General features: G+C 44.2%; 14 protein-coding genes across 14 annotated transcripts; 6 read left to right on the forward strand and 8 right to left on the reverse strand.

Moving 5' to 3' along the window:
- Positions 1 to 411: 411 nt before the first annotated feature.
- V1514DRAFT_333458 (uncharacterized protein) lies at positions 412 to 3,269 on the forward strand. The gene is made up of 3 exons (XM_066928047.1): positions 412 to 1,219; positions 1,529 to 1,626; positions 1,671 to 3,269. Exons 1-3 carry the CDS (start codon positions 763 to 765, stop codon positions 2,793 to 2,795), a joined length of 1,680 nt encoding a protein of 559 aa, XP_066782526.1. The 5' UTR covers positions 412 to 762; the 3' UTR covers positions 2,796 to 3,269.
- On the reverse strand, positions 3,124 to 4,806 carry V1514DRAFT_333462 (uncharacterized protein). The gene has a single exon (XM_066928048.1). The coding sequence runs from the start codon at positions 4,587 to 4,589 to the stop codon at positions 3,285 to 3,287; it is 1,305 nt and encodes a 434-aa protein (XP_066782527.1). The 5' UTR covers positions 4,590 to 4,806; the 3' UTR covers positions 3,124 to 3,284.
- Positions 4,799 to 6,902, forward strand: V1514DRAFT_333465 (actin family). The gene is made up of 3 exons (XM_066928049.1): positions 4,799 to 4,990; positions 5,245 to 6,427; positions 6,490 to 6,902. The coding sequence occupies exons 1-3, from the start codon at positions 4,953 to 4,955 to the stop codon at positions 6,580 to 6,582; spliced, it is 1,314 nt and encodes a 437-aa protein (XP_066782528.1). The 5' UTR covers positions 4,799 to 4,952; the 3' UTR covers positions 6,583 to 6,902.
- V1514DRAFT_333466 (Tim10/DDP family zinc finger-domain-containing protein) lies at positions 6,578 to 7,587 on the reverse strand. The gene is made up of 3 exons (XM_066928050.1): positions 7,400 to 7,587; positions 7,169 to 7,298; positions 6,578 to 7,093 (listed from the first exon to the last, which is right to left on the reverse strand). The coding sequence occupies exons 1-3, from the start codon at positions 7,498 to 7,500 to the stop codon at positions 7,061 to 7,063; spliced, it is 264 nt and encodes an 87-aa protein (XP_066782529.1). The 5' UTR covers positions 7,501 to 7,587; the 3' UTR covers positions 6,578 to 7,060.
- A 399-nt stretch (positions 7,588 to 7,986) lies between these two features.
- On the forward strand, positions 7,987 to 9,886 carry V1514DRAFT_343614 (lysyl-tRNA synthetase; the record flags this gene model as incomplete). The annotated part of the gene is made up of 2 exons (XM_066929150.1): positions 7,987 to 8,524; positions 8,595 to 9,886. 2 exons carry the CDS (start codon positions 7,987 to 7,989, stop codon positions 9,884 to 9,886), a joined length of 1,830 nt encoding a protein of 609 aa, XP_066782530.1.
- A 62-nt stretch (positions 9,887 to 9,948) lies between these two features.
- Positions 9,949 to 13,413, reverse strand: V1514DRAFT_295894 (uncharacterized protein). The gene is made up of 4 exons (XM_066925428.1): positions 13,031 to 13,413; positions 12,792 to 12,874; positions 12,604 to 12,715; positions 9,949 to 12,536 (listed from the first exon to the last, which is right to left on the reverse strand). Exons 1-4 carry the CDS (start codon positions 13,263 to 13,265, stop codon positions 10,180 to 10,182), a joined length of 2,787 nt encoding a protein of 928 aa, XP_066782531.1. The 5' UTR covers positions 13,266 to 13,413; the 3' UTR covers positions 9,949 to 10,179.
- A 97-nt stretch (positions 13,414 to 13,510) lies between these two features.
- Positions 13,511 to 16,630, forward strand: V1514DRAFT_353164 (Lipin/Ned1/Smp2-domain-containing protein). The gene is made up of 3 exons (XM_066929525.1): positions 13,511 to 13,795; positions 13,858 to 13,928; positions 13,983 to 16,630. The coding sequence occupies exons 1-3, from the start codon at positions 13,687 to 13,689 to the stop codon at positions 16,185 to 16,187; spliced, it is 2,385 nt and encodes a 794-aa protein (XP_066782532.1). The 5' UTR covers positions 13,511 to 13,686; the 3' UTR covers positions 16,188 to 16,630.
- Positions 16,631 to 16,702: 72 nt separating this feature from the next.
- V1514DRAFT_333477 (E1-E2 ATPase-domain-containing protein) lies at positions 16,703 to 20,152 on the reverse strand. The gene is made up of 2 exons (XM_066928051.1): positions 19,743 to 20,152; positions 16,703 to 19,678 (listed from the first exon to the last, which is right to left on the reverse strand). The coding sequence occupies exons 1-2, from the start codon at positions 19,919 to 19,921 to the stop codon at positions 17,050 to 17,052; spliced, it is 2,808 nt and encodes a 935-aa protein (XP_066782533.1). The 5' UTR covers positions 19,922 to 20,152; the 3' UTR covers positions 16,703 to 17,049.
- A 318-nt stretch (positions 20,153 to 20,470) lies between these two features.
- V1514DRAFT_333481 (uncharacterized protein) lies at positions 20,471 to 21,567 on the reverse strand. Its single transcript, XM_066928052.1, has 2 exons — positions 20,667 to 21,567; positions 20,471 to 20,580 (listed from the first exon to the last, which is right to left on the reverse strand). The coding sequence occupies exons 1-2, from the start codon at positions 21,485 to 21,487 to the stop codon at positions 20,562 to 20,564; spliced, it is 840 nt and encodes a 279-aa protein (XP_066782534.1). The 5' UTR covers positions 21,488 to 21,567; the 3' UTR covers positions 20,471 to 20,561.
- Positions 21,568 to 21,618: 51 nt separating this feature from the next.
- V1514DRAFT_333482 (mitochondrial 37S ribosomal protein uS19m) lies at positions 21,619 to 22,161 on the forward strand. Its single transcript, XM_066928053.1, has 2 exons — positions 21,619 to 21,690; positions 21,772 to 22,161. Exons 1-2 carry the CDS (start codon positions 21,648 to 21,650, stop codon positions 21,999 to 22,001), a joined length of 273 nt encoding a protein of 90 aa, XP_066782535.1. The 5' UTR covers positions 21,619 to 21,647; the 3' UTR covers positions 22,002 to 22,161.
- Positions 22,162 to 22,268: 107 nt separating this feature from the next.
- Positions 22,269 to 23,002, reverse strand: V1514DRAFT_282636 (putative transcription initiation factor TFIID subunit; the record flags this gene model as incomplete). Its single annotated transcript, XM_066925105.1, has 2 exons — positions 22,269 to 22,587; positions 22,686 to 23,002. 2 exons carry the CDS (start codon positions 23,000 to 23,002, stop codon positions 22,269 to 22,271), a joined length of 636 nt encoding a protein of 211 aa, XP_066782536.1.
- Positions 23,003 to 23,362: 360 nt separating this feature from the next.
- Positions 23,363 to 24,392, reverse strand: V1514DRAFT_110697 (uncharacterized protein). The gene is made up of 2 exons (XM_066924395.1): positions 24,120 to 24,392; positions 23,363 to 24,046 (listed from the first exon to the last, which is right to left on the reverse strand). The coding sequence occupies exons 1-2, from the start codon at positions 24,153 to 24,155 to the stop codon at positions 23,696 to 23,698; spliced, it is 387 nt and encodes a 128-aa protein (XP_066782537.1). The 5' UTR covers positions 24,156 to 24,392; the 3' UTR covers positions 23,363 to 23,695.
- Positions 24,393 to 24,732: 340 nt separating this feature from the next.
- On the forward strand, positions 24,733 to 25,590 carry V1514DRAFT_333489 (40S ribosomal protein uS10). Its single transcript, XM_066928054.1, has 4 exons — positions 24,733 to 24,882; positions 25,026 to 25,124; positions 25,184 to 25,250; positions 25,317 to 25,590. The coding sequence occupies exons 1-4, from the start codon at positions 24,780 to 24,782 to the stop codon at positions 25,402 to 25,404; spliced, it is 357 nt and encodes a 118-aa protein (XP_066782538.1). The 5' UTR covers positions 24,733 to 24,779; the 3' UTR covers positions 25,405 to 25,590.
- A 5-nt stretch (positions 25,591 to 25,595) lies between these two features.
- Positions 25,596 to 27,618, reverse strand: V1514DRAFT_368573 (uncharacterized protein). Its single transcript, XM_066929909.1, has one exon. It carries the CDS (start codon positions 27,139 to 27,141, stop codon positions 25,942 to 25,944), a length of 1,200 nt encoding a protein of 399 aa, XP_066782539.1. The 5' UTR covers positions 27,142 to 27,618; the 3' UTR covers positions 25,596 to 25,941.
- Between the last annotated feature and the right edge of the window lie 8 nt (positions 27,619 to 27,626).

A 27,626-nucleotide genomic window follows, 5' to 3' on the forward strand; every position in this document is an offset into this window, starting at 1 on the left:
TCACTGCATTATTTTGTTACATTATCATGTATATATATATTCTTGAACGTGTTGGTGTCAGTAGCCTGCCGTGTTTCTGCAAAACTGAATCAAGCCAGCTATTGGTTGAGTTGTCTTGCTGTTGAATAAATTCATAAGAGATCAAATAGCACTATTTGCGCAAGCTTATAGAACCCTGCCACGTTGTGACTTGCGCTGATTTTGTTGGCTTTTATTGCCTAACAATAAATTTAAGAATTAATCAATCAATATAGTGAAAACGCAAAGTTTTTGGCAACCGTGGTTTTCTAACTCGTTGCTTCAACTGATACCGGTGCCAAAAAAACGCCATGGTACAAACCCCGCGGAACCCCCGCGACCGAAATACGTATAAGGTAACAACTAACTGTTCCCAGCGTACATCCATCCTCCCGACAACGTATTGCGGCATCCTCGAATCCTTGGCCTCGGCTTCGATTTCTCGACCGCTTCCCTTTCCAACTTTTGTTCCACAACGACTAACCGAAGGAGGGTTTTTGATTTATTGAAATTTGTTTTTATATATAACTATATAAACCTATTTTTGCAAAGTTACCCCCCCTCCCCTCCCCCGCGATCTAGAGTTCGCCGATCCAGCCTCGACCTCATCCTCGACATTTCGGTTCCGCCCTTCATCTTCCACGGTCGCTCCTTGGGTTTTTTTTCAAGTTTTTGTTAATCACGGTTGATTTTGGTTTTTATTTCAAACTTATTCAACTATCACTTTGCTCGGTGCCGTCCCGCATGGCGGCATTATTCTCTTTGCCAGCATCTGACATGATCCAGAACCACCAACCACCCCTGTCGCCCCGTTCAAAGCAGTCAACAACCTCATTGTCGACACCGTATCACACTATTCAATCATCTTCTGCCATACGCCAGCAGGTACAGCAGCCGCAATCTCAGCCTCGATCGAGCAAGCCCGGTAGGCGACCATCGTCATCCGCCCTATCGACTGGGTCGATCACAAGCGCAAAACCAAAACCAAAACCAAAGCGCAACTCAGGAGCGGCAGCGGCTGCTGCTGCTACTGCTGCTTCTGCTGCCCTTCAAGATGAGACTCAGCATGTTGTGAACTACCCGGCCACGCCGTATGATTGGTCTTACATGCCTCTCGAGCATGCTCATCAGGTTGACCGTTCAGTCACCATCGCACGCAAGCGCTACGCCACCTCGGTCGACGAGCGTCATTTTCTTACCGGTACGTATTTTAATTTTTCATATTCTCATTCACGTCATTTTACTCTACGTGCCCTGCATTCCGCCCCCTGATTTTTGATGGCGGGAGCAGCTGATCATGCGAACCGCGCCTGCAGTGCCTCTTGCCCCTTTCTGCTTCGTGCGGAGGACTTGGGGGAGGCCCATCGAAGGCATATCGGGATGATTACTCAGTGCTATAGACCTAACCCTGGTGGCTGGTGCAGTGGCATGGCTGGTGCGTGCGCCAGGGCGCCACAACCTTAATTACCGGTCAATGTTTGATCTTGCTAACCTGGAATTTATTTTATAGTGTTCGAGTACCTTGTCAACAACCAATGGATCATGTGGGACTACTACTCCGGATACGTCCATCTTACCGGCTTGTGGAAAGCTATAGGAAATACCAAGGTATGTTGTATACAAAGTCATTGTACCATGCTGACGGTTTACAGGCAGACATCGTCAAGCTGGTTGACAATTCACCAGATCTCGAGCCCGTCATCCGTCGCGTCCGAGGTGGCTTTCTCAAAATTCAAGGCACTTGGCTGCCGTTTGATATTGCCAAAACCCTTGCTTCTCGCACTTGCTATCATATCAGATATGCATTGATCCCTTTGTTTGGAACTCAATTCCCCGAATCCTGTCTCAAGCCTGACGAACCCGGTTTCGGCCAGCTTCAGCTTACAATTACGGAGACAGTGCGACGTCGTCGCAAGAGAATTACTCATCATGATGATTCTGATCCGTTTAATTTGGCCGTCAAGAAAAAAATTGTCGCAAAGCCTGAACCGGGGATTGCGGACAGCATTCCAGCGCAGCAATCGTCTTACTTCAATCTTTCGTACAGTCCAAATTCTCATTTTTCTTATCCTATAGCATCTACTTCTCAAAGTTTCTCGTCTGTGATTGGGTTTCCCTCGTCTTTTGAGTTTCCTACAAGGCGTATTTTTCAGAGATCACTGTCTTCTCCGTCTTCTCATAGCGCTCCTGTTAAGCTTGATTTTCTTCGATATTCACCCTTGGTTTCATCTCCGTCTGATTTTCTGGACGCACTTCAAGCCACGAAATCTCTCCAACTTTTAGCATCTGGTGCAATTCCACGAAAAAATAGTGAAGGATATCAATCTATTCAGTCGTCCCCGTCAGTCTTTCCTGAGCATGCTATCGAATCGGTTTCTGACGACGAATTTGAAGAAGACCAAGGACGTGACTTTGAATGCGGTGGTGTGCTTTGGAGGTGGGATGGAAATCAAAATTTAGATGTTGTGGGTTATTTTCCGCAGGATCATGCTATCGCTCCTGGAGCCGACCAACCACGGACCGTGCCTGATATTGATGGGCTTCTTGGCTTTGCCAATGTGGTCGAGGAGACGGAGCGTTATGCGCAAAGTCGTCACCGTCATGGTACCCCTGCTCTTAGCCATGGAAGCTCGTCCCCGGTCGATAACACCATGCGCGCGCTATCTTCATCTCCTAAACTTGTGAACATCACAAACAATTCAGATTCTAATGAAGATTTTAGTAAAGATGAATACTGTGCGCGCAATGTGATGGACATCAGTGGGCTTCTGTCCTAAATTAAAATGATTCTATATATTGCTATTTATGATTTTTTTTAACTTTTTTTTTTATTTACGAATATTTGAGACTATGGGTTTGGGAGGCGCAATGGGGTATATTTTCGCTGGATGTAATGATTTTTAGTCAGAGTAATTTTTGACTGTAAACATCATATATTGGTTTTTTTTTCTTCGCTCTTTTATTTTTTTCATTTCGGTTTTTTTTTTTTCTAATGGACAATTGTGGCGTATTTACTTGGTTTGGTTTTTTTTTTCTAATTCATTTTATGGGCGGTAATTATATTACTACGCGCCGGTTTTTTTTATGGGGGTTTTTTTTAAAACATTTTGTTATTATTTTCTTTCAATTTATTCTTTTTATGACTGATCCTTTTTTTTTTTTGGTTGGGGTGAACGTGACGCTTTATATTATTATAAATGCGGGATTGTAATTAAGCATGAGCCGATAATACAATATAGACACGCGATGCACGACATGGTGCATTTTCATTTTTCTTTCTTTCGTCTTTTTCTCACTAGTGATTTTTCTTTGTCGTCAAGTCGTGTGTACACGTCCTTCATCCAATTTTCAAAGTCGTTCCGACGGCTTTCAGTGTTATAATTCACGCTTGACCTAATCATGCGTCCGATGCCGATGATTCCTGTTCCCGAACTAGTTCTAGAGTACGCATACTCTCGTGCTTCCTTTATCCATTCTTTCACACATGGTTCCCATCTTGTTGCTCGATATCGAATGCGACGAATAAACGCAGGTGATGTCGAGAAGCAAACTCGTTGCAGGTCGACCGTAATTTGATAAATCAGTTCCGCAGACGTCTTGCGGGATGCAAGTTTTAAAAATTTGGCTCTAAATTGTGATTGCTCTTTTGAAGTCAGCAACGGATCTCGGTCGTCGTTAAAAGATTTTGGTGGTTCGGTTGCTGTGTTTGCTTCACCGTTTGCGTTGGCGATCGATTCATGGTCTGATTTTGAATCTGCCTGTTTGGCATCATCAATTTCATATTTTTGCTCTTCCTCTTCTTCTTCTTCTTCTTCTTCTTCTTCTTCTTCTTCTTCTTCTTCTTCTTCTTCTCTGTCGCCTTCATGACCATTACTGCCATTGTTATCATTTTTGTTTTTGTTGCTAAAATTATGATTAACAATATCATCTTGTTCTGTGGGCCCGTCTTGCCTTGATGGCGGCTCGCGCTCGAGTTCAGATTCTAGATCGTGATCCAGCACGTCACCAAACTTAACCAAAAAAATGACCGCAGCAGCAACTGCCCATTCACGAGCAACCTTCCTCGGTGTTGAAACCCATTTAACTTGTGAATACAACGTTCGCTTGTCCTTAACTTGTTTTGCTTCTGAAAACAAGCACCGCATGCCATGGTGAACCAAGCCTTTATGCTGAGCCGGAATTGCCATGGCATCAGACAACCTGTTTATCAAGTCTCTTGTCATGGGCACGTACTTGCTCTTGTTACCCTCTTCACCGTCTTCTTCATCTTCATCATCGGCCGCATTCCGTCCCGGCAATTTCTCCGTAAACAACTTGTGCAGTTGATCATACTGCTTTGCTGAAAGCGGTAAATGATTTGGGCTGGGTTTTGGAAGTGATAAAATGCGCGCCAATCGTTCGGCAGCAATATGTGCACATACGTACCCTCGCGCATGTTCCTTGCCCTGTTGAAGCAAGACAAGGTGCTTGGATTGCACCAGCAAATTGTTTGCGTACCTAGTAAGTTCAATCGGGATTGTAGATAACGAAGGTAAAATCGTTTGCAGGGTCGCTGCCAATGCTGAATCCATTAGTTTCAGATATTGCAGTCACGATCCAGATTTGGATATCTCATCATAACCATGCACCTTTTTAAGATTTATTGTGAAAATTATTAACACTATGAATTCAATCGCTCCCCTGGTCGAGGTTGGTGGTATAGAGAACAAATGTGATCCAGGGGTTTTAAGCTCTGTGTGACACAACCACTGACATTCACGTGATGTGTGAGTTTTTTGTGACTGGAGCGGGCCTGGCGCTTGCGACGAAACACACACACCAGCCCTCCCCACTTGCCGTGCCTCGTCATCCAGTCCAATCGGCAAGTACATTCTCCTGACCATTGATATAATTTTTTTTGCCGTGGTTTCGGTTTTAAGATCAATTGGGTAGTCATGTCGCATCTCAGTACGCCCCCGATTGTCATGGGTAAGTTTAATTGTTTCGTGTTCATTTTAACCCTTCCCTTGCGTTGGTATCTCAACCGGTGCAGGGCTAATAGTTACGTTTGATTCGGATTACTAACAATGATTCTTTTGTTTAGACAAGTATGGAATGCTTATTTTATTTTAGTTTGCTTTTTTTGCAAATCTTTTTGCTTGATGGAAGGAATTATAAAGTGTCGCTTCTGGCCGCTTGCAATTTCAGACTAGTTCTGGTCAGTAATACTAACAATGTATGCTTTAGTGGCACCGGCCTGACAAAGCTCGGGTTCGCTGGTAACGATTCTCCGTCTTTTATTTTCCCTACCGTTATTGCGACCCGCAATGCGGGCGGGTCAGGCGGCGCCGGCCGTCCACCTCCACCTTCCAAGCCAGGGTTTCTTACCGGTGCCGGCGGAATCTCATCATCTTCCGGGTCCAATCTTTCATCAAAGAGGGGCACTGAAGATCTTGATTTTTTCATTGGTGATGAAGCAATCGCTGCTGCAAACGGACCCGGCTACGGCCTGAATTATCCGATCCGTCACGGCCAGGTTGAGAATTGGGATCACATGGAACGGTTTTGGGAAAATTCGATTTTCAAATACCTCCGTTGCGAGCCGGAAGATCATTATTTTTTATTAACTGAGCCGCCGCTTAACCCGCCGGAAAACAGGGAGTTGACCGCGGAGATCATGTTTGAAAGTTTCAACTGTGCCGGCTTGTACATTGCCGTGCAGGCCGTGCTTGCCCTAGCTGCTTCGTGGACGTCGAGTAAGGTGCAGGACAGATCACTAACTGGTACCGTGATTGACTCCGGTGACGGTGTTACACACGTAATCCCGGTCGCCGAGGGATACGTTATCGCGTCGGCCATTAAGAACATTCCAATCGCTGGTCGTGATATTACGTATTTTGTTCAGTCATTGCTTCGTGATCGCAACGAGAAGGATTCAAGTTTGCGAACTGCGGAGAAGATTAAGGAGGAATTTTGTTATGTGTGTCCGGATATCGTGAAGGAGTTTAACAGGTTTGATCGCGAACCGGAACGATTCCAGAAATATATTGTTGACCAGGGACTTGGCCGCAAGGTATCGGTCGACGTTGGTTACGAAAGATTTTTGGCTCCCGAGATTTTTTTTAACCCGGAAATTGCATCTTCTGACTTCCTCACGCCATTGCCCGAAGTGGTCGACACGGTTATTCAAACCTCACCGATTGACGTTCGAAGAGGACTGTACAAGAACATTGTTCTTTCTGGTGGCTCAACCATGTTCCGTGATTTTGGACGCAGGTTACAACGAGATATTAAGCATCTGGTTGATGCCCGTATTCACAAGTCTGAAACCTTATCAGGTGCTAGGTCTGGTGGCGTGGACGTGCAAGTGATTTCGCACAAAAAACAACGAAACGCGGTTTGGTTCGGAGGTTCATTACTTGCGCAGACTGTAAGTTGCAAGCTACTATTATATATATATACTTTATAATTGCTAATAATTTTTTTTTCTAGCCTGAATTCCGAAGTCATTGTTACACCAAAAAGGATTATGATGAATATGGTCCTGGTATTGTTCGACAATTTTCATTATTCAATGTGCCTTAGATTTCCCCTGAATGAGTGTATTGCTTTAAAATCTGTCCTTTTACTATTGTTTTACTATAGATAAATTGGAAAAGTGTTTTTTTAAAAAACGTATGCTCTTTTTGTGCTTTTCTCGTTTGGAATTAGTCATTGTTTTTTTTTTTAAAAAACGCATCACAAGTTTTGTTGATTCTTTTGTTTATTCGAAAACGAGAATGCTGTCGAATTCTATTTTATCTGGTGTAATTATGAGTGTCTTGCGTCGTGTGTGCTTTTTTTTTTTTCTTTTCTGTAGTAAATGTATTTAGGCATCAATATCATATTTTGAAGATGAACTTGAAGTTTTATTTTGTATTGTTCTCTCTTTTAGATTCATGTTTCGTAACTGCTTTTTTTGAGAAATATTGTCTATGTACATTTTGATCCGTATCATGGTTTTCTTGTCCATGAGAATAAAAAAAAAATTACGCTAATCCAAGTCGATAGATACAAGATTATTTTACTGTCCGCCAGATTGTAATTTTTGCATTTCCTAAATTTTTAAAAAAAAAAAATTGTATATCAGAGATCATGCATCTTCAATAAGTTAAATAAATGGGAAACATACGGTTCCAACAAGTTTGATAGTTTCAAAAAACTTCCCGACGCATCGGTCAACACAATTAGATTCACCCTTATTAAGATCACCGTCGTTGTAATAATCCGGAAGGCACTTTTTTAAGCAAGATACTTGAACGCTATATACATCCCACCAGTGTTAGCAATTTATTTTGGCATTTTAAGCCAAGCTTTAAACGTGCGGAAGAAGAAGAAAAAAAAAAAATTTCACAAAACGTACGTGTCTTTCATTTTGGACATCATGAGCATTTCACCTTTAATGTTGTTGATTTTTTGCTCATCATAATCCGTAGCTGGGCGACCAAGTCCAAGAAAAGACATTTTTTTTAAAATATGAAAGCTTTGGTAGGATTGAACGGTAATGTTTCTTGTTGGAATATCAATTTTTTTCGTGAAAGCAAATTTTGATAAATTGAATTTTTCAACCTCCCAAATTGCGCTGTAATTGCACTCAGTCACTAATGATAACAACGGTTGGTGTTTTTTTTTTTACTTCAACCTCACAACTATTCAGCCTTCTATATTACGGCGGAAGTAAGTATTACAATTAAACTAATTGACCAATCGAGAGAAATATTTTAAAATAAACAAATGATGAGACAAAGGGGTAAAAGGCATACAACGGACATTTGGAAAAAAAAAAGCTTCCTTGTCTCGTAAAATGGGCCACTTCCCAATCAAAATGCTAATCTTCTCTCTGATTCGGCAAAAAAACAAAAACAAAACTCAATTTGGTTCAAGAAGGAAAAAATATGTTTTAAATTTCATGGTTATTACAAGAAAGCTAACAAGATGCGATAGTGCAAGATGATTGCTTCAAGGGCAGTCCGGCTGGCCTGCCACGGCCGGCCCCGACTCTCATTCACGCGACGAGGATTTAGCAACGTCAGCAAGGACAATGACGACACAATTGGTCAAGCAGGCACGACCGGACAAGCTGTTACGTTAAACAACCCCGCAATCAAGCGATCAACTCAAATCGAATTCAAGGAACGCAACGCAGCACTGAGAACGTCAGACCAGCCGATCTATCCCGTCATTCAGGCCGACGCCCAATACGTTCGCTTGCCAGACCTGATCAAGAAATTTGGCAATCTTTCAAGCGACGAGCTGAGCAAGTTGTCATCATCATCATCATCATCAACATCTGAAACTGGTGGCAAACAAGTCACGGTTCGGGGCAGGATCAACGCCATCCGTGCATCGGGCAAGAAACTCGTGTTTCTCGATCTCGCACAGGAAGAAGCCAAGGTTCAGTTAGTGTATACTCTTAAGGCATTTAACGGGCTTTTGGATACTGATTTTAAAAAATCTTGGGAACTTTTGCGACGAGGTGACTTTGTTTGTAAGTTTTGACATTTCACCTTGGTTTGCATTGAAAATATATATACTAAAATTTTAATTGTGGAATTCAGCGGTTAGCGGTGTTCTCAGTCGTACGAAAGCAGGAGAACTTTCGGTTCGGGCAAACGAGCCGATCAAACTGCTTGCCCCATGTCTTCACCAATTACCGGAAAAGCTTACGAACCAAAGCACGATCGCGCATCACCGCACGGTTGACCTGTTGGTTCATCCGCATGCGCGCGACGTTCTGCGTGCTCGAGCGCACGTCATATCACTAATTCGATCGTTTTTAGAGCAACATGAATTTTTAGAAGTACAGACTCCAATCTTGTCCACGTCGGCTGGGGGTGCCAACGCGCGGCCGTTCACGACATCATCAACCGTGTTATCGGATGATGTTACGACCAAGCTTGAACTTAGAATCGCACCCGAGCTATGGCTGAAGCGCTTAATAATCTCAGGATTTGATCGCGTGTTCGAAATCGGTCAGGTTTTCCGTAACGAAGGAGTTGATGCCACGCATAATCCGGAATTTACTACGTGCGAATTTTATCAAGCGTTCGCAGGCTTGCAAGAATTAGAATCAATCACGGAAAAGTTGTTACGGTTGATTGTGAACAATGTCAAGCAAAAATTCTCATTCGTGGCCGCACATTTGCAACAACAAAATGTCAGGTTTGACCAGCCGTTCAAACGAATCGATTTTTTGTCAGCCATCGAAGCCGCCATCGGTACCAAAATTCCGGGTTATGTTTTAAACCCGGATCGTGATCATGCACAATCGAGTGATAAGGCAAAAAACTATTTAATTTCAATTTTTCGTCAGCATGATGTTCAGTTACCTTCAGTCATGACCGTGGCAAAACTATTAGACAAATTATGTGATCATTTTATTGGTCCGGAATTGTCTTCATCTGAGCTGCCAGTTTTCTTACACGGGTTTCCTGAAATCATGTCTCCATTGGCCAAATCCGCACCATCATCACCATCATCATCATCATCATCATCATCATCATCATCATCATCATCATCATCATCATCATCATCATCAGAGACAGACTATCGCATTGCGCGACGGTTTGAGTTATACATTGCCGGCAAGGAAATAGTTAACGCCTACGAGGAAGAAAATTCTCCGTTTCAACAACGGCAAAAATTTGAATTACAACACCAGGACAGGGACTCTGACCCGGAAGCTCACGCGATTGATGAATCGTACCTGAGAAATATGGAATATGGTTTGCCGCCGACCGGAGGCTGGGGTCTCGGAATTGATCGGTTGGTAATGTTTTTGACTGGATCGAACAAGATTGCTGACGTGTTGGCATTTGGCGGAATCAAGCATGTAACATCACAGAAATAATCTGATTTGTATATAAACTACTACTGCATACCAAAACTTGTACATAGTAATTATAGAATATATAAAATATAAAAACGAATTTTTTAATTATATATATGGTTATATACATGGTACAATCTATTTCGAAACAACGTAATAATAGACAAAATAAAAAAAATATTAAAAAAAATAAAAAAAATTTCTTAACACCTGGTCCAAAGGTACTTTGAAAATACAACCAAAAACAAAAACAATTAGAAACGCATAATCATTGAGAGGGGGAGGGCCTATTAATACAAGATATCCGTTTTTCTCTAAATACTGGGCAAGTTATTTGGCTCCGTCTTGGCCTCGTTCTTTAATTCGCTTCGAAAACTCAAGTCCCACGAAATCTTGCTACCTCGACGACTAAACACGTTACCTGACGACGCAAACAAGCTGCCGACGCCGTTATTCAACAATCCACTTAAACTGTTTGAATGTCCAGGTGCGGGAGAAGCCTGTGGCATATCGGACACCACGCCGCCACCGGTGGGCGAATCATACGACCCGTAACTTCCACTTCGGCGTCGGGTTCCGATCGGTGCCTGCCGCAGATCAGTCGTGCCGGCAGGCACGACAACATCTAATGTCGCACCTGACCGGGGCTTCGAGAACGAAAACAAGTTCGCCAGCCGGCGATTCGGCGTGCGAGGTTCGCCTTCACCGTGAGGCAAGATGATGAAATCATCTTCAGATGCCAACGGCAACTGCGGCATAGTGACAACTGCTTCCATGCTGTCCTTTTTGCGTCCGATATTTCCGATCGCTGAAATGCCGGTCATGCCACCGAACATGAGCCGGCGCGTGGGTGACCGCTTGACCAGGTTACTAAACCCTCCAGACGAATGACTGCTGCCGCGTGACGTATGTAAGGTCAAAGAAGCGTTGTCGTCCGATTCCATATCGGCTGAAGCGTTTAGCACGCTGATCAAGCTTGAACCAACTGGCGGTGCCGAAGAAATCACGGGCACGATTGAATCCTGCAAACTGCTTGCGCCGCCGCTACTGTTACTATGAGTCGTACTTAAATTCTCCAACAGCGGAGACGGAGGTGATGACAACGGGCTTGCAGTCTTCAAACTGGGGAAAAAGGGGAAGCTAGGTTGCACGGACACGATCGGCGTGGTCGTGTTAGAAAGTGAAATAGAAGAGTATGACGTGGGGTGAAGACCTGCAGGTTGAGGTGATGGTGAAGCACTAGACGGAGCCGACAATAGAAAACTGGACGACGTTTTGCCAGTTGAACTGGGAACATTAGCCTGCAGTGCCGGTAGTAACAAACTGCTATTATTACTGCTGTTATTGTCCAACGACAATGCCGTTTCAAGCGTATCAGTTCTCTCCCGACTTTCTATTTCCGACTGCAAGATATCGTCGGTGACAAACAGATTCGAAGGCAGAAGCATATCAACATTCGGACTTGTTGGTCCATCGGTAGTGATAAACTCGTCATTGCTTAATGATGTGTCATATGTTTCAGGAAACAAATTAAGAGGCCGAGAATTAATAGAAAACGGATTGAGGGGTAAAGAACTCGAAGAATTACTAACAGCCGAAGGTGCGCCGGAGCTTGAAGAAGAATTACTGGTAGCATGAAAAAAACTAGAATGCAATGACGGATACTGCAGATTATTAAACGTGGAAGCTTCAGGAAAGCGCGGATCATGAAGCGGATATGATGAAATCGGAGACGACACGGACTGCCTGGCTGATTTATTTCGAGGCCTGTTTCGACGTTTGACTGATTTGGAAACATCGAGCGACTGTGGTAACGTGCCATGCATTGTCAAGGACGTCAAGATTTCTTGCGCCTTGCGCAAGTTCTCCTCCGCGTCTCTGTATTGTTCAAACACATTCACGTACCGCATTTCCAGACCCTTTTGTGTCTCTTGCCAATTTCTTTCCAACTTCCAATCTTCCATATCTTCGGCATGCAACAACTTCGCAAACGCGTTCTCGTTGGCATCTCCAGTCTTGGGATCTTTTTCAATCTCAGCTTTCTTAACTTTAGAGATTAATCCTCTAATCTCATCTTCCAAAATAGCAATTTGCTTATGTTTTTGTTGAATTGATTCCTTAGCATGCTTGGTCTTTTGCTTTGAATCATTAATAACTTTAACGAGCAAATTGTCAATTTCAACTTTCCGCACGCTTGCGTTTTGAATTTCTTGTGACCATTTATTAAAATCGGTAGCAATTTTTTCCAAATTTTCAATTTTTTGCTTAGCGACTCGTTCAACTTTACTCTTTTGGGCTTCAAGATTCCGTTTTTGTTCTTCAAGGGCCTTGTTTTCACTTCTCCATTGAGCCCTCACGCCATCTTCTTCCTTTCTTTTCTCACGTAATGTTTCCAACTCAGCTTGCAAAGCCAATTCTTGCACGACATATTCTTCCTCCGCATGCGCTTGTTGAACAATCGTTTCCGATATCTCTGATCGAATTTGTTCCAGTTCTGCCGCCAGGGATTCTAACGTGTACGGTTGCGTTGCGGCTGTGAATGAAGATGATTCGTGCCTGTCCCGTCGATGTGGTGACAAATGCCTGACAGATCTGTGAGCACCTCGTTTGAATTGCGTGTGAACTAATAATGAATCTGATTTGCCTTTTGTGGGTATTGATTCAACCGAGGCTAAAAAAAAAATTTAAGGAAAATGGGTCAAGATAAAAAAATAAATAAATTATACAATCGTACATACCTATAGGTTCTTGCGTTATAGGCTGAATACTAGTAAGAATCAAATCTTCTGACTTCCTCCGTGTTCTTAGCCGAATCAGTTGGCCAGCAGCGGAGTACTGACTGGAATTAACCTATAACCAAAAAAAAAAGGTAAGCAAGCTGACTTAAAATAAAATAAATAAAATAATTTATACTAAGAAAACGTACTGCAAGTACTCGAATGCCGTAGATTTGATCTGGATTAAGACCAGTGATGGTCACCGTAGTTTCGCGCTTTTCACTTTCTCCGACTAGAGGGAAAAAAAAAATCAACATGTTAGCAAAAATGGTAATTAAGTAAAATAGATAAACCTTCAAATCGCCGAGCAAAAAAAAAAAAACAATCGTCCAGAGCGAGAAATCAAATAAAGAGAACATGAGAAAAATAAAAGAAAATAAGTTCTCACCATTTTGCCCGTTCATCTGAATGACATGCTTGGCAACACTGCTGGCTCTATCCGGTAACGACCAATGTAATGTTACCGAATCAGAAGTGACCGCATCAAGACAAACATGTGGCGGTAAGGGAATATCTATACCTAGTAACTGGACCAAGGTCGGAATGGGGATCTGAAGCAGACGCGTTGCCCGATGCAGCAGCCAAAGCAGGGAGACAAGAGTCGCCACCAGCGAAAGCAGCATTGGCTGATAATCAGATCAAGATCTAAAGAATTAACAACAACGATGACGAGTCCCTGCGCTGTTGCTTGGTACTGGTTCTGTTTTTCAGTTGCGGTCAGTGGGATTTTGTGCAAAAGCGGTGAACTTTTTTCCTCGAAACGTCCGCCTCGGGCCGCACAAGTCTTTAATGACATAATTGATGACTAACACAGGCGAAGCATGTGTTGGGTTAAATAAAACTGCTCGTTCATTTGTGATCAGGAAGGACCAGCCTGAGATCTGCAAATTAAAACGAGAGAAATTAAATTCTGCCGAAATCTTGCATTGCCAGAGTGCTTACTTCTCGTTCGTCGTGAACTGAATTGTTGTTTTTCGTTCGTCGCTCGTCGTTTGCTTCATCCGCCGCCATCATCCGCTTTACTTCGTCATCTTCAGCCACCAAATGCAATACGTTGGCCGTGCGATAGGCAGCGTCTCCAAAACATGGAATTCCATAAATCCGGCTACGCTTTCTGGCGCCATCGATGTTATTGTGGTTGAACAAGAAAATGGTAGGCTTTTAATTTTTTATATCATCACAATTATTTATCCATGGAAATATCTAACCGCCCAGGTGATCTCGCATGCTCGCCGTTTCATATTCGGTTCGGCAAGTTTTCCTTGCTACAACCATCCCAGAAAAAGGCAGGTCCTTGGAGTTTTATTATTATTATTATTATAAATCCTAACCTGGTTTAGGTTGACTTTTCGGTGAATGGTCAAAAGATGGATTTTGCCATGAAGTTAGGCGACGGAGGTGAAGCCTTTTTTGTGTTCGAAACTGACAGTGACGTTCCTTCACATTTGCTCACGTCCCCAGTTTTGTCGCCTTCGTCCTCGGCTGCTTCATCTCCAGCATCCGTCAATTCTAGTACCTTAAATTTACAAGAGCCCGAATTTCTCGATCTCGAGGCCGAAAGCAACAACAGATTAACATCGGATGCATCCAGTGACTCCAAAATCCGGACAAATAATTTATCATCGGCTCCTCAACCCAAGAAAGCTGTCACTTCTCCCATAGAGCTTAGCATTACTCCGGATTCGATATCATCAGACGCGGAAACTATTGATACCACGACCGGCACTGGTCACAAAGAAATAAGCAGCCGGCGTCGTTCCTCATCTACAAGTAATTGGCCATCGATAGAATTATCGCGCGCTTTGCTAAGTAGCTTAAAATCTGACGACCCAGAGAGTTCGAGTGCGGTAAGTTTAACTCAGGGCTCGACGCCGGTCCTGCGGCCACGTAGTCCTCCTCTATCTCGAGACCAGGCTATTCAACGGGCCAAAGAACTAAGCAGGAAACTGAGCATCAGTCGCATTCCCACCACCGTTACAGATAATGGCGACCTGGTTTTAGACATGCGAGGGTACAAGGCTGGTGAAGAAGAGACCGCACGAGCAGAGTCGATCGCGCGGCAGATTCTTTCAGAGGAACTTGCAATCAACACTGAAATTGCTTCCTTGATCGCGCCGGACGAGCATGGAAACCTATGGATTTACGCAACCGAGGAAGCAAGAGACAAGGCAGCACAACGTCATGGCTCGATGCAGTTTGATTATGACATTGATGATAACGCGTCAGAACCACCACCACCACCGCCGCCTCTCGAATCATCATTGCTAAAGTCTCAAAGCGTGCAACTGGGCACGCCGCCTTTCACGCCTCCGCCGGCTGGGAACGAATCAGAGACGGCGGACGACTCCGTTCGAAACTACGTGAAGACATTGCGGCTAACCTCGGATCAACTTAAAAGTTTAAACTTAGTTCCGGGTGCGAATCAGGTGTCGTTCAGTGTAAACGGTGGCAGGGCCGTATGCACGTCGAGAATGTTTTATTGGCGCTATGATTTACCGATTGTTATTTCCGATATCGATGGCACGATCACGAAGTCTGATGCGCTTGGTCATGTACTGACCATGCTTGGTCGAGACTGGACTCATGTCGGCGTGGCAAAACTGTTTACCGATATTACTAATAACGGATACAACATCATGTATTTAACATCACGATCTGTCGGTCAGGCAGACACGACCCGGCATTATCTCAAAGGAATTGAGCAAGGCTCGTTTAAGTTACCGGATGGTCCTGTAATTTTATCACCAGACAGAACGATTGCCGCGTTGCGACGGGAAGTGATTTACCGAAAGCCGGAAGTGTTTAAGATGGCATGCCTGCGTGACATTCAGAGCTTATTTGGATTGCGTGAAAGCACTCCATTTTATGCTGGTTTTGGCAATCGCATCACGGACGCGTTGTCGTATCGATCCGTTGGCGTGCCATCGTCTAGGATCTTTACAATCAATTCATCCGCTGACGTGCACATGGAATTATTAGAATTGGCTGGATACAAAAGTTCGTACGTTCACATGACCGATCTGGTTGATCATTTTTTTCCACCGGTGTCAACCCAGTTGGGTGATGAAAGGTATACGGATACAAATTTTTGGCGGGAACCGGTGTTGGAAATTGAAGATTCAGATGAGGAAGAAGATCAAGATGCAGCAGCAGCATCAGAGACAGCCACAACGACAACACTTGCAACAACATCATCGAGTTCTACAGCAACGACAACAACCTCAGCGGGTGCGATGTCAACATCTGCGAGCAGTATGGCCACCAGGAGTACGCCGCCGAGTATTCTGGACGATGATGATGACGATGACGATGATGATTATGGTGACGAAGATGACGATCATGACTTTTCTGAAGATGATGAAGAAATTGATGACGACGATGTCCTGGAAGATGAAATTAACGATGACGATGATGAAGAATCAGAGGGAAAAGATCAAGATCAGGAAGATTATGATGATGAAGATGATGATGATGAAGATGAACTACCGGATGAATTATTAGACGAGGAAGGCAAGCTCAAGGTTCTAGCTAATGAATCTGGCTAAAGGTTTGGCACAAGTTGCTTGTATATCTTTTGCAGGTATAATGACAATACCTTCCTTTCGCGTATTTTATGGCTACGTGAAAGTGATTGGATAAAGTCTGCAATCTACACAAGAGGATTTGCTTGCGCATATTCCCTCTGTGAAAGGTTAATGCATAAAAATGGACAAGGCATTTTTCTTTACTGCACTTCTGCATTATTGTCACTTCAGACTCTATTTTTTTTTTTGTGTATAACTGATAGCCAAGACATAATATAATACTTACGGTTTGACAATACATGTTGTAAGCAGCAGAGCCGGCGTTGGCCAGTGGTTTTGTACGAATCTAGGCAACAAAATATTTCCCATGCCGTAATTAGCACGACATATAATTGCAAAACCAATTTTTTTTTTTTTTTTTTTTTTGGTTCTTTCAATAATCAATACTTTATACGGGATCGAGGTCGAGAGGTTCTTAAGAGTTTAGATTTTTTTTTTGGTAAAATAAAAACAAAAACAATTTATTCATGACTGCCTGGTAAATTGATTTTGTTTTAAACATTGTGAGTTGATGAAATCATGCACATAAATATATGCAACTAAAACTATATCATTTACAATTTTGTTCTTTTTGCAAGATTCATATTCTATATCGAACATTAATTAATATTAATTAAAATTACCAAATATTAAACCTCTTGCCGTTCATCAACAATTTTTTTTAAAATAGCAACATTGTATTCAAATTTTTTTTTTGCTCTTTCTCTGTTTGATTTGATCCCGGTTAAACGCCCATTTCCCCTTCCCTCCAAGAAAGAAAAAACTCCCTTCTATAATTTTCAAAAAAAAAAACAAGACAAAAACAAAACTGTAACGATTGGTTTTAAACAATTTCCACATTTGGAATTTGTGCATAGGCCGTATTAGAAGGTCCAATCGTGCGACGACTGCGATTAAATAATCGGCTTGGCCAACTTGCTCGTGCGCCAGTCAACGTGGCGTCCAACCTGCCTTCCTCCGTGGCCCAAGCTGGTCGTGACCATCGTTTCAATGCTAACGATGACGTGATCACGCTGACCGAACTCAACGCCATGGCCGCGCCAGCTGCCATCGGTGGCAGCGCGTAACCGAACGGCAGGAAAAACCCCATCGCGATCGGGATCATGATGACGTTATAAACCGATGCCCAAATCAGGTTGGCCTTGATGCGGCGGAAAATGGTACGGCAGAGTGATAGTGACACGGCAGCGTCAATCAATCCGGTCGTGTCTTGCCTCATGAGCACGATATCGGCCGCCTCCATGGCCACGTCCGTGCCGGATGCCATGGCGATACCAATATGTGCGGTCGCCAGTGCAGGCGAGTCATTCACGCCGTCACCAACCATGGCGATCACGGCGTCGGGTGATTCTAACTGCATCGTGCGAATGAGTTCTTGCTTTTCGGCAGGCGTCACGCCGGCCCAGACTTGACTTTCAGGCACGCCCACTTCACGAGCGACGCGAAGTGCCGGAGCTTGATGATCTCCGGTAATCATGGCCACCTGAATGCCCATTTTTTCTAGTGCCAAGATCGTGCTTACCGCGTTTGGTCGGACCAGGTCATTTAAACTAATAAACCCGGCATATGAATTCTGAATACATACAAATAAATCTGTCGAGGTCGAGTTTGATAATTCTTCGGCCAGAACTTGATCTGGCAAGTCAATGCCAGAATCAATCATGAACTGCTGATTGCCAATTATTATCGAAAATGATTCGTTATCGTGCACGACTTGAGCATCAATGCCCCTGCCTAAAGTGACCGTGAACCGAGCAACATTAATGTCTGCAAACGATTTTAATTCCTCATTGTTGTTGTCTAAGATCTTGTCCGCTTCGGCCACGATCGCACGCCCGATTGGGTGCTCACTGGCATGTTCGACCGCACGCACAAGCCGCCACCACAATTCACGTCGGTAATTTGAACTTTCCCATATATGAGTCCGACCGTGATTGACAACCGACATCTTGCCCAGCGTGAGCGTGCCTGTTTTGTCAAACACTACTTTTGTTACATGCGTGGCCAGTTCAAGAACCGAGCCACCTTTGATTAAGATTCCGTTTTGAGCACCCACGCCGGTGCCGACCATGACCGCGGTCGGCGTGCTCAGTCCCAACGCGCAGGGGCAAGCCACGACAATGACTGAGATGCATAACTTGAGGCAGACCATGAACTTTCCTTCCGGGTTGTTAAAAATAACCGGCGGGTGACGTAACGCGTGGGACAGTACCATCCACACGACAAATGTTGACAACGCAAGTGCAATCACGACAGGCACGAACTTGCCAGCAATCACGTCAGCGAACCTTTGAATCGGTGCTCGCGTTGTTTGCGCGTCCTGAACCAGCTTCACAATGCTGGCCAGTTGAGTTTCCTTGCCGGATCGAGTTACCTTGAAATCAATCCTGCCGGCACCATTGATCGTGCCACCGATAATGTTAGATCCAACCGTTTTCTCGATCGGCATGGGCTCACCGGTTACCAGTGACTCATCTAGGTATGATTCACCAGCAACCACGATCCCATCTGCGGGAGCTTTTGAACCTGGCCGGAGAATGACAATGTCGCCATTCTGAATAAGTTCCGAAGCAACCGTTCGCTCGGCTGTGTTCGTGGCCAAGTTTTCTGGGTCCACGTAGATATTCGCCATCGATGGAGTGAGAGACAAAAGCCTAGAAAGCGCAGCTGAGGTTTGACCCTTGGCCCTGTTTTCAAGGTACTTGCCGTAAGTAATAAACGTAATGATCATGGCAGACGTCTCAAACACGGTATGCGGCGGTTGTTCCTGAGCAGTCGCGATCGACAAAATCATGGTGAAACAAGAGAAAAAAAATGCCGTCAACGTACTGATAGACACCAGCACGTCCATGGTAGGCGAACCGTGCTTGAAAGATTTGATTGCTGATTTTATAAACCGCTTGCCGATACCAAACTGAATCGGAGCTGTCAGCAAGAGCGATAGTGATTCTCTGACGTGAAGTCCGGTAAAGATTATACTGAGCTTGGTAAAATCGAACCGAGCGAACCAAACCGGCAAGATCATGTTTATGAAAAACACGGGTGCTGCCAACAAAAACGCATGCAATGCTGACCGACGCCATGTCTGAATGTCCTTTGTCCTGGCCAATGATTCCATCTGCGCACTGCTGTCGGTCAAGTCCGATAACAACGCATCAAACCCGCAGTCCGTGACCGCGTCGACCAAATCCCTGACTCCAACCAATGCGGGCCGGTACGTGACCTTGGCCTCCTCCGTGGCCAAGGCTACCACAGCATCGACCACGCCGGTCACGGCACGAAGTGCAGTCTCGACTGTGGAAGTGCAATTTGAACATGTCATGCCATACACTTTGATGTACACGGCCTCGACATGTGAGGACGACTGCTTATCGGACTCGGTGCCGATACTGCTTGCCAGCTCGGTTGATTGCGACGACAACAACTGTGCATCAAACCCACAATCTTCGATCCTTAAAGATAAATCGGCGTCAGCAAAAGACAACCCAACCAAACAAAAAAAAAGTTCACACTTACGCTTCCCTGATTGATTCGGGTGATACCAAATTCAAGTCATGCGTGACCAATGCCCGCTCGGTAACCAGTGACACGCCAATGTTAGATACGCCAGGCACGGAGGACACAGCGTTGGTAATGGCAGACGTGCAGGCACCACAGGTCATGCCTTGCACGGCATACACGGACGTGGACGCCATTGTTGGAAACTAATATGGAACGAGGAAGATTAGTTGCAAGTTTTGTGGTACCAGGAAGAAAAATATAACAAAAATTCAAAAGACAGAAAGAACAAAAAAGAAAAAGATTTTGCAATAAACGGCAACGACGGACAAGTCTGGGCCTCGGTGTCCGAGATTTCGAATTTGCATTCCCCGGGGCGAACAAAAAAATAAATTTCACAAAAAGTGTAAATGCTTAATTAATCGATCATTGATCATCAATCAGATAAGCACCAGCACACAATGGTGATTACGGCTGTAAACCCGCAACAAGTGTCACGGTTGTGCACATTCGTCAGCTAGCTATAATATTAACTACGTCAGACTATTATGTAAGCGGAGCTTAACTATAAATCAGTCGATTTTAGAGTGGCGTTGCAACAATTAATATTTGCTTATTATATCAAATTGAAATAATGATAAAACTCCTCCTTCGCATATGCAACAAGTTCCATACAACAATATAAAAAAAACAAGATAAATTAAACAAACTCCTTAAATAATAATAATAATAATAATAATAATAATAATAATAATAATAATAATAATAATAATAATAATAATAATAATAATAATAATAATAATAATAATAAAAACATTATCCAAAATGCCATTCCATTTATGATACAGTGCGTTGTCTAATGAATATCATGCATTAGTACCAAATGCGTAGTGCCGGTTTATGTTCCATTTAGTCTCTTGCTTTGCGTCATAACGTACTTACTTTCGCTTCTTTCTAAAACTTGATTCAGAAACGGGACCTTCATCAACTTCCATTAAATCATTATTCCGCAACCCGTCCTCTTTTGCCTCAGTCTTGTCCTTGGCCTTGGCCTTCACAACCGGTGCCAGAATCTGCTTGTTAATGGCTTCCACCTGCCGGTTATATTCCCGCACGTCACTGGCCTGCCTCACGACTTTCTCCCTCACGATCCGCACCTGCGAGTTCAAATCATCAATCGTGCTTGCGCATGCTCCAGCCCAGGTCGTGATGACCTGTTGCAACCGGCTCACGGCCTGATTGTCAACCACATCCCTGCCCGCGTTCACGCGGGTCACGCGCACGACCTGATGCCGCGTGTCGAGCGTGGCCGTCAGCAAGTTCGCGTACACGCACGACACGACCAACCCGGCCAACGCGGTCAAATCTGGCAGGTGTAATGCGGCTAGTAATTCGTCGTAGGCCAGCGCGTGCGACTTGCCGGCCAACGTGACCAGCGTGAGCTGCTTGAGTTTTTTTTCCTGCGCATCGGTCAACCGCGGCAATTGATCCTCATGATCATCATCATCATCATCATCACGACCAATCAGGTCAACGTAGTCTTGCCAAGTGCCTGCCGCAAATATACGCAGTAATTCATGATGCCGGGCCGAGTCCGCGGTCGATCGCAGGTGGTGTGTCAGGGCCGGATGCAGGAACAGGAATCCGAACGAAAACACGTCCGGCGCGGTCGTGGCCCGGGTTACAATGTCGACCGCGGCCGATGCCGAATTGACCAACGGCACGAGAGCGTGAATGGACTGCTGAGCTGACGATAATGCCATCAAGTCGATTCTCAAACAATATGCAACTTCGGTGTGATAATGATTCGGGAAACAACCCTTCAAATCAACCCTAACCCCTCTTTCTACACGTGGAGTGTAATTTTCGGGAAATACTTTACAAATCGAATATCATCGTATTTGAGCGTGCAAGTTCAGCACAATGAGGTCGTCATTAATTCTGCAGGCACGGTCATCATGGAAGAGTGAGTTTGTCAGTATTTTGAACATGACTGAAAGTAGTTTTTTTGTTTTTTGTTTTTTTAACCATAAGTAAAAAAAAAAAGTCGCCAATATGGGCCGGTTCCCAATTGCAAATGCCAAACGGACGATGCAACCGATTCAAACCAGCCACCGGTCAGCCGTGATTTTACCAGAATATGTCGGAGTCACGTTTCAAGTTTATAATGGCATGTTATATTTCCCTGTAGCGATTACAGAAGAAATGGTTGGCTACAAGTTAGGCGAGTTTGCGCCAACCCGCAAACGGTTTTCTTACAAGAGCAGTAACAAGTAAGAAAGAAAAAGAGACAAATATGGCGATAGGACCAAAAAGTGTATTGATTTTTCTGGGAAGGGAATTTATTGTTATTTTTTTTTTTTTTTTTTGTAAATAGGCATAGCATGAATGAATGTACCATATATAGAGAGAATAGGGTTCGTTATCGATGATGCACTCTGATTTGATGATATTATACAAAAACATGGCGACTTAAATCAATTTAAATAATAATTTAAAAAAAAAAAAAAAAAAAATGAGAGACCAATTCAACTATAAACCACTTCATCTATAAAACTCTGGTCGGTGAACATTGACGCCGTATTCAGCTAACGCGCTGGCCAAGTCCTCCATCGTGAGCACGACCTTGCCGCTGCTACCGGACCCGCCACCACCTCCCGCACCGCCGGTAGCCATGCCGGACCCGGCAAACCTGGCTTGCAAGTTCGGCTTGAATTGGCCACCACTTGATGCGGCTGCTGGGTTAGATGATGAAGATGATGAAGATGAGGATGACCAAGCGGATCGAATGCGAGAATATTGATATGCGTCCGTGGCAATATCGGCTACAAATTTTTGGGTTGCCAGTGCCAGTAGTCGTTTTCTAAAAATATAAGTCAGCATAATGTTTGCAAAGACATGACAGTAATAATAATAATAATAATAATAATAATAATAATAATAATAATAATGAACACGTACATTCTCACGTCTGAACTTTCAAACCCAGCTTTCATCAAGTAATAATCAGTGACTGCATCAGGAATGATGGGCGTGAAATCATCCATCATGTTTAAAAACTCCTTTAAAGACTTGTCCCTTCGCGTGCCCAGTCCTGGTAATGGTGGCGGCACGGCAGCAGCAGCAGCGTCGGCGGCTTCCCGGGCAGCTTCATCGTCGTCGTCTTTATCATTGTCATTATCTTTATCCTTTTCATGTTCTTCATGTTCATCATCGTCGTGTTCTTGGTTTGTGTCGGGCGTGGCACTTTTCGGTTTAATATTGTCAACCACGTCCATATCTTGATCTAAATCTTCATCTGCGTGTTGGTTTGCCACCACGGCTGTTGTGCTTGTTGTTGTTGTGTTTGTTGTTGTTGTTGTTGATGTTGATTGAGCGGTATCAAATGGTGCTGGCGCTGGCGCTGATGCTGGCGCTGGTGTTGTTGATGTTGATGAAGGTTGAGCATTTTGTTCACTATCAATATCCATGGGCGTCACTGCTTCAACATCATGATTTATTTGAGGCGATTCTGACATTTTTTTTTTTTTGGCGCTGCCGATTGCTGTGATTGTACTATGGATATAGCAGTTAATATTAAGTAGGACTTGCGAACGCGGGCTCGTGAGATCCCCGGATTATATGTATTCCCAATGACAATAAGCTCCATGTACTTGATAACTACGACCACAACTGATTCGTAATTAATATAAATTGTTATAATCTCTTTTTTTTGTTATTGTTTTAAAACGCACTAATATTACAATCAATTAACCATGCCTCGGTGGGCATTATAATAATCAGGACAACAAAACATAATTACGCATATAGCAAAAGATCAACAAGAAGCATGGCACCAAGAAACACAAAGGAAGACTACCCAACACCCAACCTAAAACCTTCACGATATAAATTTAAACAAACCAATTCAAGCATGGCTTTTTTTAAAAAAAATGGGTTTTGCGAAACGAATCGTGCGTTTTTTTTTTCTTTTAAAAGATGGCGTCGAGTGCACAGCACACGCACAGCGCAGCGCAGCATCCCATTAAGCAATCACTCGTGTCCGGACCTTGCTTCTGAGGCGGCTGCTGCACGTAAACGTTACCGGGTTGTTGCTGGTACGGCTGCTGTTGCGGCGGGTAGCCGCCTTGGCCGGGAGGCGGATAGTAGCCTCCTTGTTGCTGTTGCGGATAGTAGCCTCCTTGCTGCTGCGGATAGCCTTGCTGGCCGCCGTAGTAGTTGTTTTGACCGTAAGCTGGCTGGGGTTGCTGCGGATAAAACCCACGATCGGACTGTGACTGATAGTCTGGGTGACCAGGCGGAGGTCCCGGAGGCGGAGCGTACTATACAAAATGATCACGGCCCAGTCAGCCTCTAGGCATCACACATCGCAAACTGGTCATGGACAAGACCTACCTCTGATTTTTGATTATGATATTCTGCCGCTGACATTTTCGGATTGGTGCGCAACGAGGTGACGACAGGCAGCGATAGTGGAACGAGGCCGCTGTCAACAATAACCCTATATTATATAACTAACTACACAAGTGCTTCGCCTCGCAGTCGCGGCTGGAAAGGGGGCCGGCAAGGAAAATAGCCCTAACCCACACGAGCTGGAGTGGATGCACATCCAACGTTGCACAGCATGCGTGTGTTCTATACACAAACGATATGATCACGTTAAAAAAATTCAGACCGCTGACACTATGCGCAGCTGCCTACATGACGTGGTACAAGTGTTCGATGCCGTATAACGTAGAGCAGTTGCACCGGTGCGGTACGTGGGCACATGAGCTTATCCACGTCGTACGGAAACGCTTGACTCAGCGATAAGTTTTCAGGGGCTTGATTAGCTAAGCGGCTTTTTGTCCGTTGCCCTAGCGGCTGGCGCGAACCCTAAATGACATTTGCCTGTGGCAGGCAAAAAAAACAAAACGCAGTCACGCCCTGCCTGCACGATCCAGGGCAGGGGCTTTTTTTTGGGCGTGCCCATCCCGCCAGGCGGGTTCGTTGTTGCGCGTCTTCGAAGCTAAATATCTTCAACGACAGACTGAACTACATAATCAGCACATTATCATGGCATCATACGAAAAGGAGAAGGCCGCTGGTCTTGAAGAGCCTAAGCTTCAGAAGTTCCGCATCACCATGACCTCTAGAAAGGTTCAGCAGTTGGAGAAGGGTACGTTGGATTCCTTTTTGGTCCGCTTGCATGCATTCAGTCCTGCCAATTTATCACCGGATTATACATGCAATTGGGATGGAAGCACGGATCGTGTCATGTTATGTTATTTCAGATCGCATGGTTAACAGTATATTGTTTAGTCTCCAACGAGGTTGTGGGTCAGGCCAAGAGAGCAAAGTTGCAAGTCAAGGGACCCGTTAGATTACCAACCAAGAACCTCCGCATCTCCACCAGAAAGAGTTAGTCTTAACTGCAAATGTCAGTTTTTTAATGATTTGCTAACTTTTTTTTAATTCAGCTCCTAATGGTGAGGGTTCCAAGACCTGGGACGCCTACGAGTTGCGCATCCACAAGCGTGTCATTGAGTACGTGTCAATTTGATTTGCGTTTTTTTTTCATATCTTAGTTGCTAATTCAGTTTTTTTTTATAGCCTTGTTGCCCCATCCAGCGAAGTCAAGCAGATCACTTCTTTCAACATTGAATCTGGTGTCGATGTCGCCATTACTGTTGCTGCTTGAATCCAATCATCCAAAAAAAATTAATCCAAAAAAACAAAAAAAAAAAATTAAAGTGGGAAAAAAAAAGGATTTAAAACGGAAGGGGAAAAGATAAGAATAATGATAAACGGAATGTATTTTAGTTCTTTTATTTATTGTCAAGTCTCATGTTGTTAAAATCAATCAATTTTTCTTTTGTATATAAAAATTGTGTTATTCTTTTTATACCTTCTTTCCTACCAAATCTGCAACAAAAAAAACACGAAAAGAAATTTTAAAAATAAATCATTAGGATTTGGATCACTTGGTTGGAGACAAAAAAAAATGCAATTTATTACATGATTTTTTATTATCTTCCTTGCTTGAAGATTCATTCACAAGACAAGTGTGTTTCGGTGTTATGTGCTACATATTTTCAATCCACTGTATAATACAATTACAACGCCCAGCAAGCCAAAAAAAAAAAAAAAAAAAGACCAAATGCTTTAAAAAATAATCTCCCGTCATTTTTATATATACCACACATGTAAAAAAAAATTACATTGAGTTTGTCTCAAATTACAGAAAACTCAACGGCGGCGGAATTTCAGGTACCATGCCGATCTCAAACTCTGCTGATTCAAACGCGTGCCGTTCTTGCAAGGTTAAATCACCAACATTGGGCAAGAATTCGTTGCCGGTGAAAATCACGGACACGCCGTTTCGGTTTTTCATTGTTCGATCAAACGTTGGCCGGCCGGATAATTTAAAAAATTCGTGCATGCGTTCGGTCAAGGTTAACGGACGGAAATTCATGTCAGCGAAAACCGGGTTGGGTCTTGATGAGGACGGATCGTCGGTCGGAAGTGGGAACCGGTTTTCATCTGGGCGAACGACAGCAATCACTTGCTCTTTTTTAGCAGGCGCCGGAGTAGGTGTAGGTGCGACCGGCTTGGCTTCTTTATTGCTAATTGATATCCCACCAAAGCTCAACGAATCCTCAACATCATCATCATCATAAACAACACGATCGTTTTTTTGGTTACCGGCTGTGGCTGTTGTTAACTCGCCAAACCCGTTATTAACCGCTGACAACGAGACAGTACCCGTTTTCTCACCAAACGCCGAACCCGAGTTCGAGTTTGGCTGTTGTGATTGCCCAAATATTGATTTGTGTTGCTGTTGAAATCCTTGTGATGAAAAAGTAGAAAAAGGTGATGGCTTTGACGCCACGGTGCCATTTCCGGCGTTGTTCTCATTACTCGCCGCCTTTCCAAAGGCCGACGGTGCCTCAGGCGTGACCACACCCTGTGCAGCAAACTTGCCAAACGGGGATTGGCTTGTTGACTTGTCATTATTATCACTACCATTAATATTAACTTGCGAAAACGCTGGCAATGAAGAATCACCACCAGGGCCATTATTCGCAAACAATCCGAATGGTGACGGTTGAGCACCCGTGGCAGCGTTGCCGAAACTTCCAGATTGCTGCTGCTGCTGTGGTTGCGAGCTGGCAGTCGCAAACGGGGATGCTCCGGTTGCAAATGCGCCAAAGCCGGATTGCCCAAACGCCACGCCACCATTACTACCACGAGCACCATTTTGACTCGTTGGTCCGGCAATTGACGATACTGGTTTTGATCCAAATCCACTCTGACCAAACATGACTTGCTGCTGTTGAGGTTGACTGCTGCCGAATCCGGATCCGCCAAACTCTACGGCGGCATTCGAACTTCCAAAGCCGGAACTTCCAAATGACGATGAACCGAATCGAGGCATGGCACTGCCAGGCGGTGGTGGTATTGACGACGACGACGACGATGATGATGATAACAAAGTTGAATTTAATGTTGAGGCAAACGATGAAATTGTGGATGCAACACCCCCAGCACCACTAAAAGGTGAAGTTTTATTGTCACCATTGCCTGTAACTGCAGCAAAAGGTGATGCGCTCGAACCAAATGCTGATGATGAGCCGTTACCAACCAGCTTGCTTGCCGGAGTAGGCGTTGTCGAACCAAACCCGCTTCCGCTGAATCCTGATGAGCTTGCCGGTCCTGAACCGAACGTGGATTGACCAAATTTAGGTTGTTGCTGTTGCTGTTGCTGTTGCTGTTGCTGTTGCTGTTGCTGTTGCTGTTGCTGTTGCTGTTGCTGTTGCTGTTGCTGTTGCTGTTGCTGTTGCTGTTGCTGTTGCTGTTGCTGTTGCTGTTGCTGTTGCTGTTGCTGTTGCTGTTGCTGTTGCTGTTGCTGTTGCTGTTGCT

Source organism: Lipomyces japonicus (genome assembly GCF_038497905.1).
Source record: "Lipomyces japonicus strain CBS 7319 unplaced genomic scaffold V1514scaffold_28, whole genome shotgun sequence".
Taxonomy (NCBI): Eukaryota; Fungi; Ascomycota; class Lipomycetes; order Lipomycetales; family Lipomycetaceae; genus Lipomyces; species Lipomyces japonicus.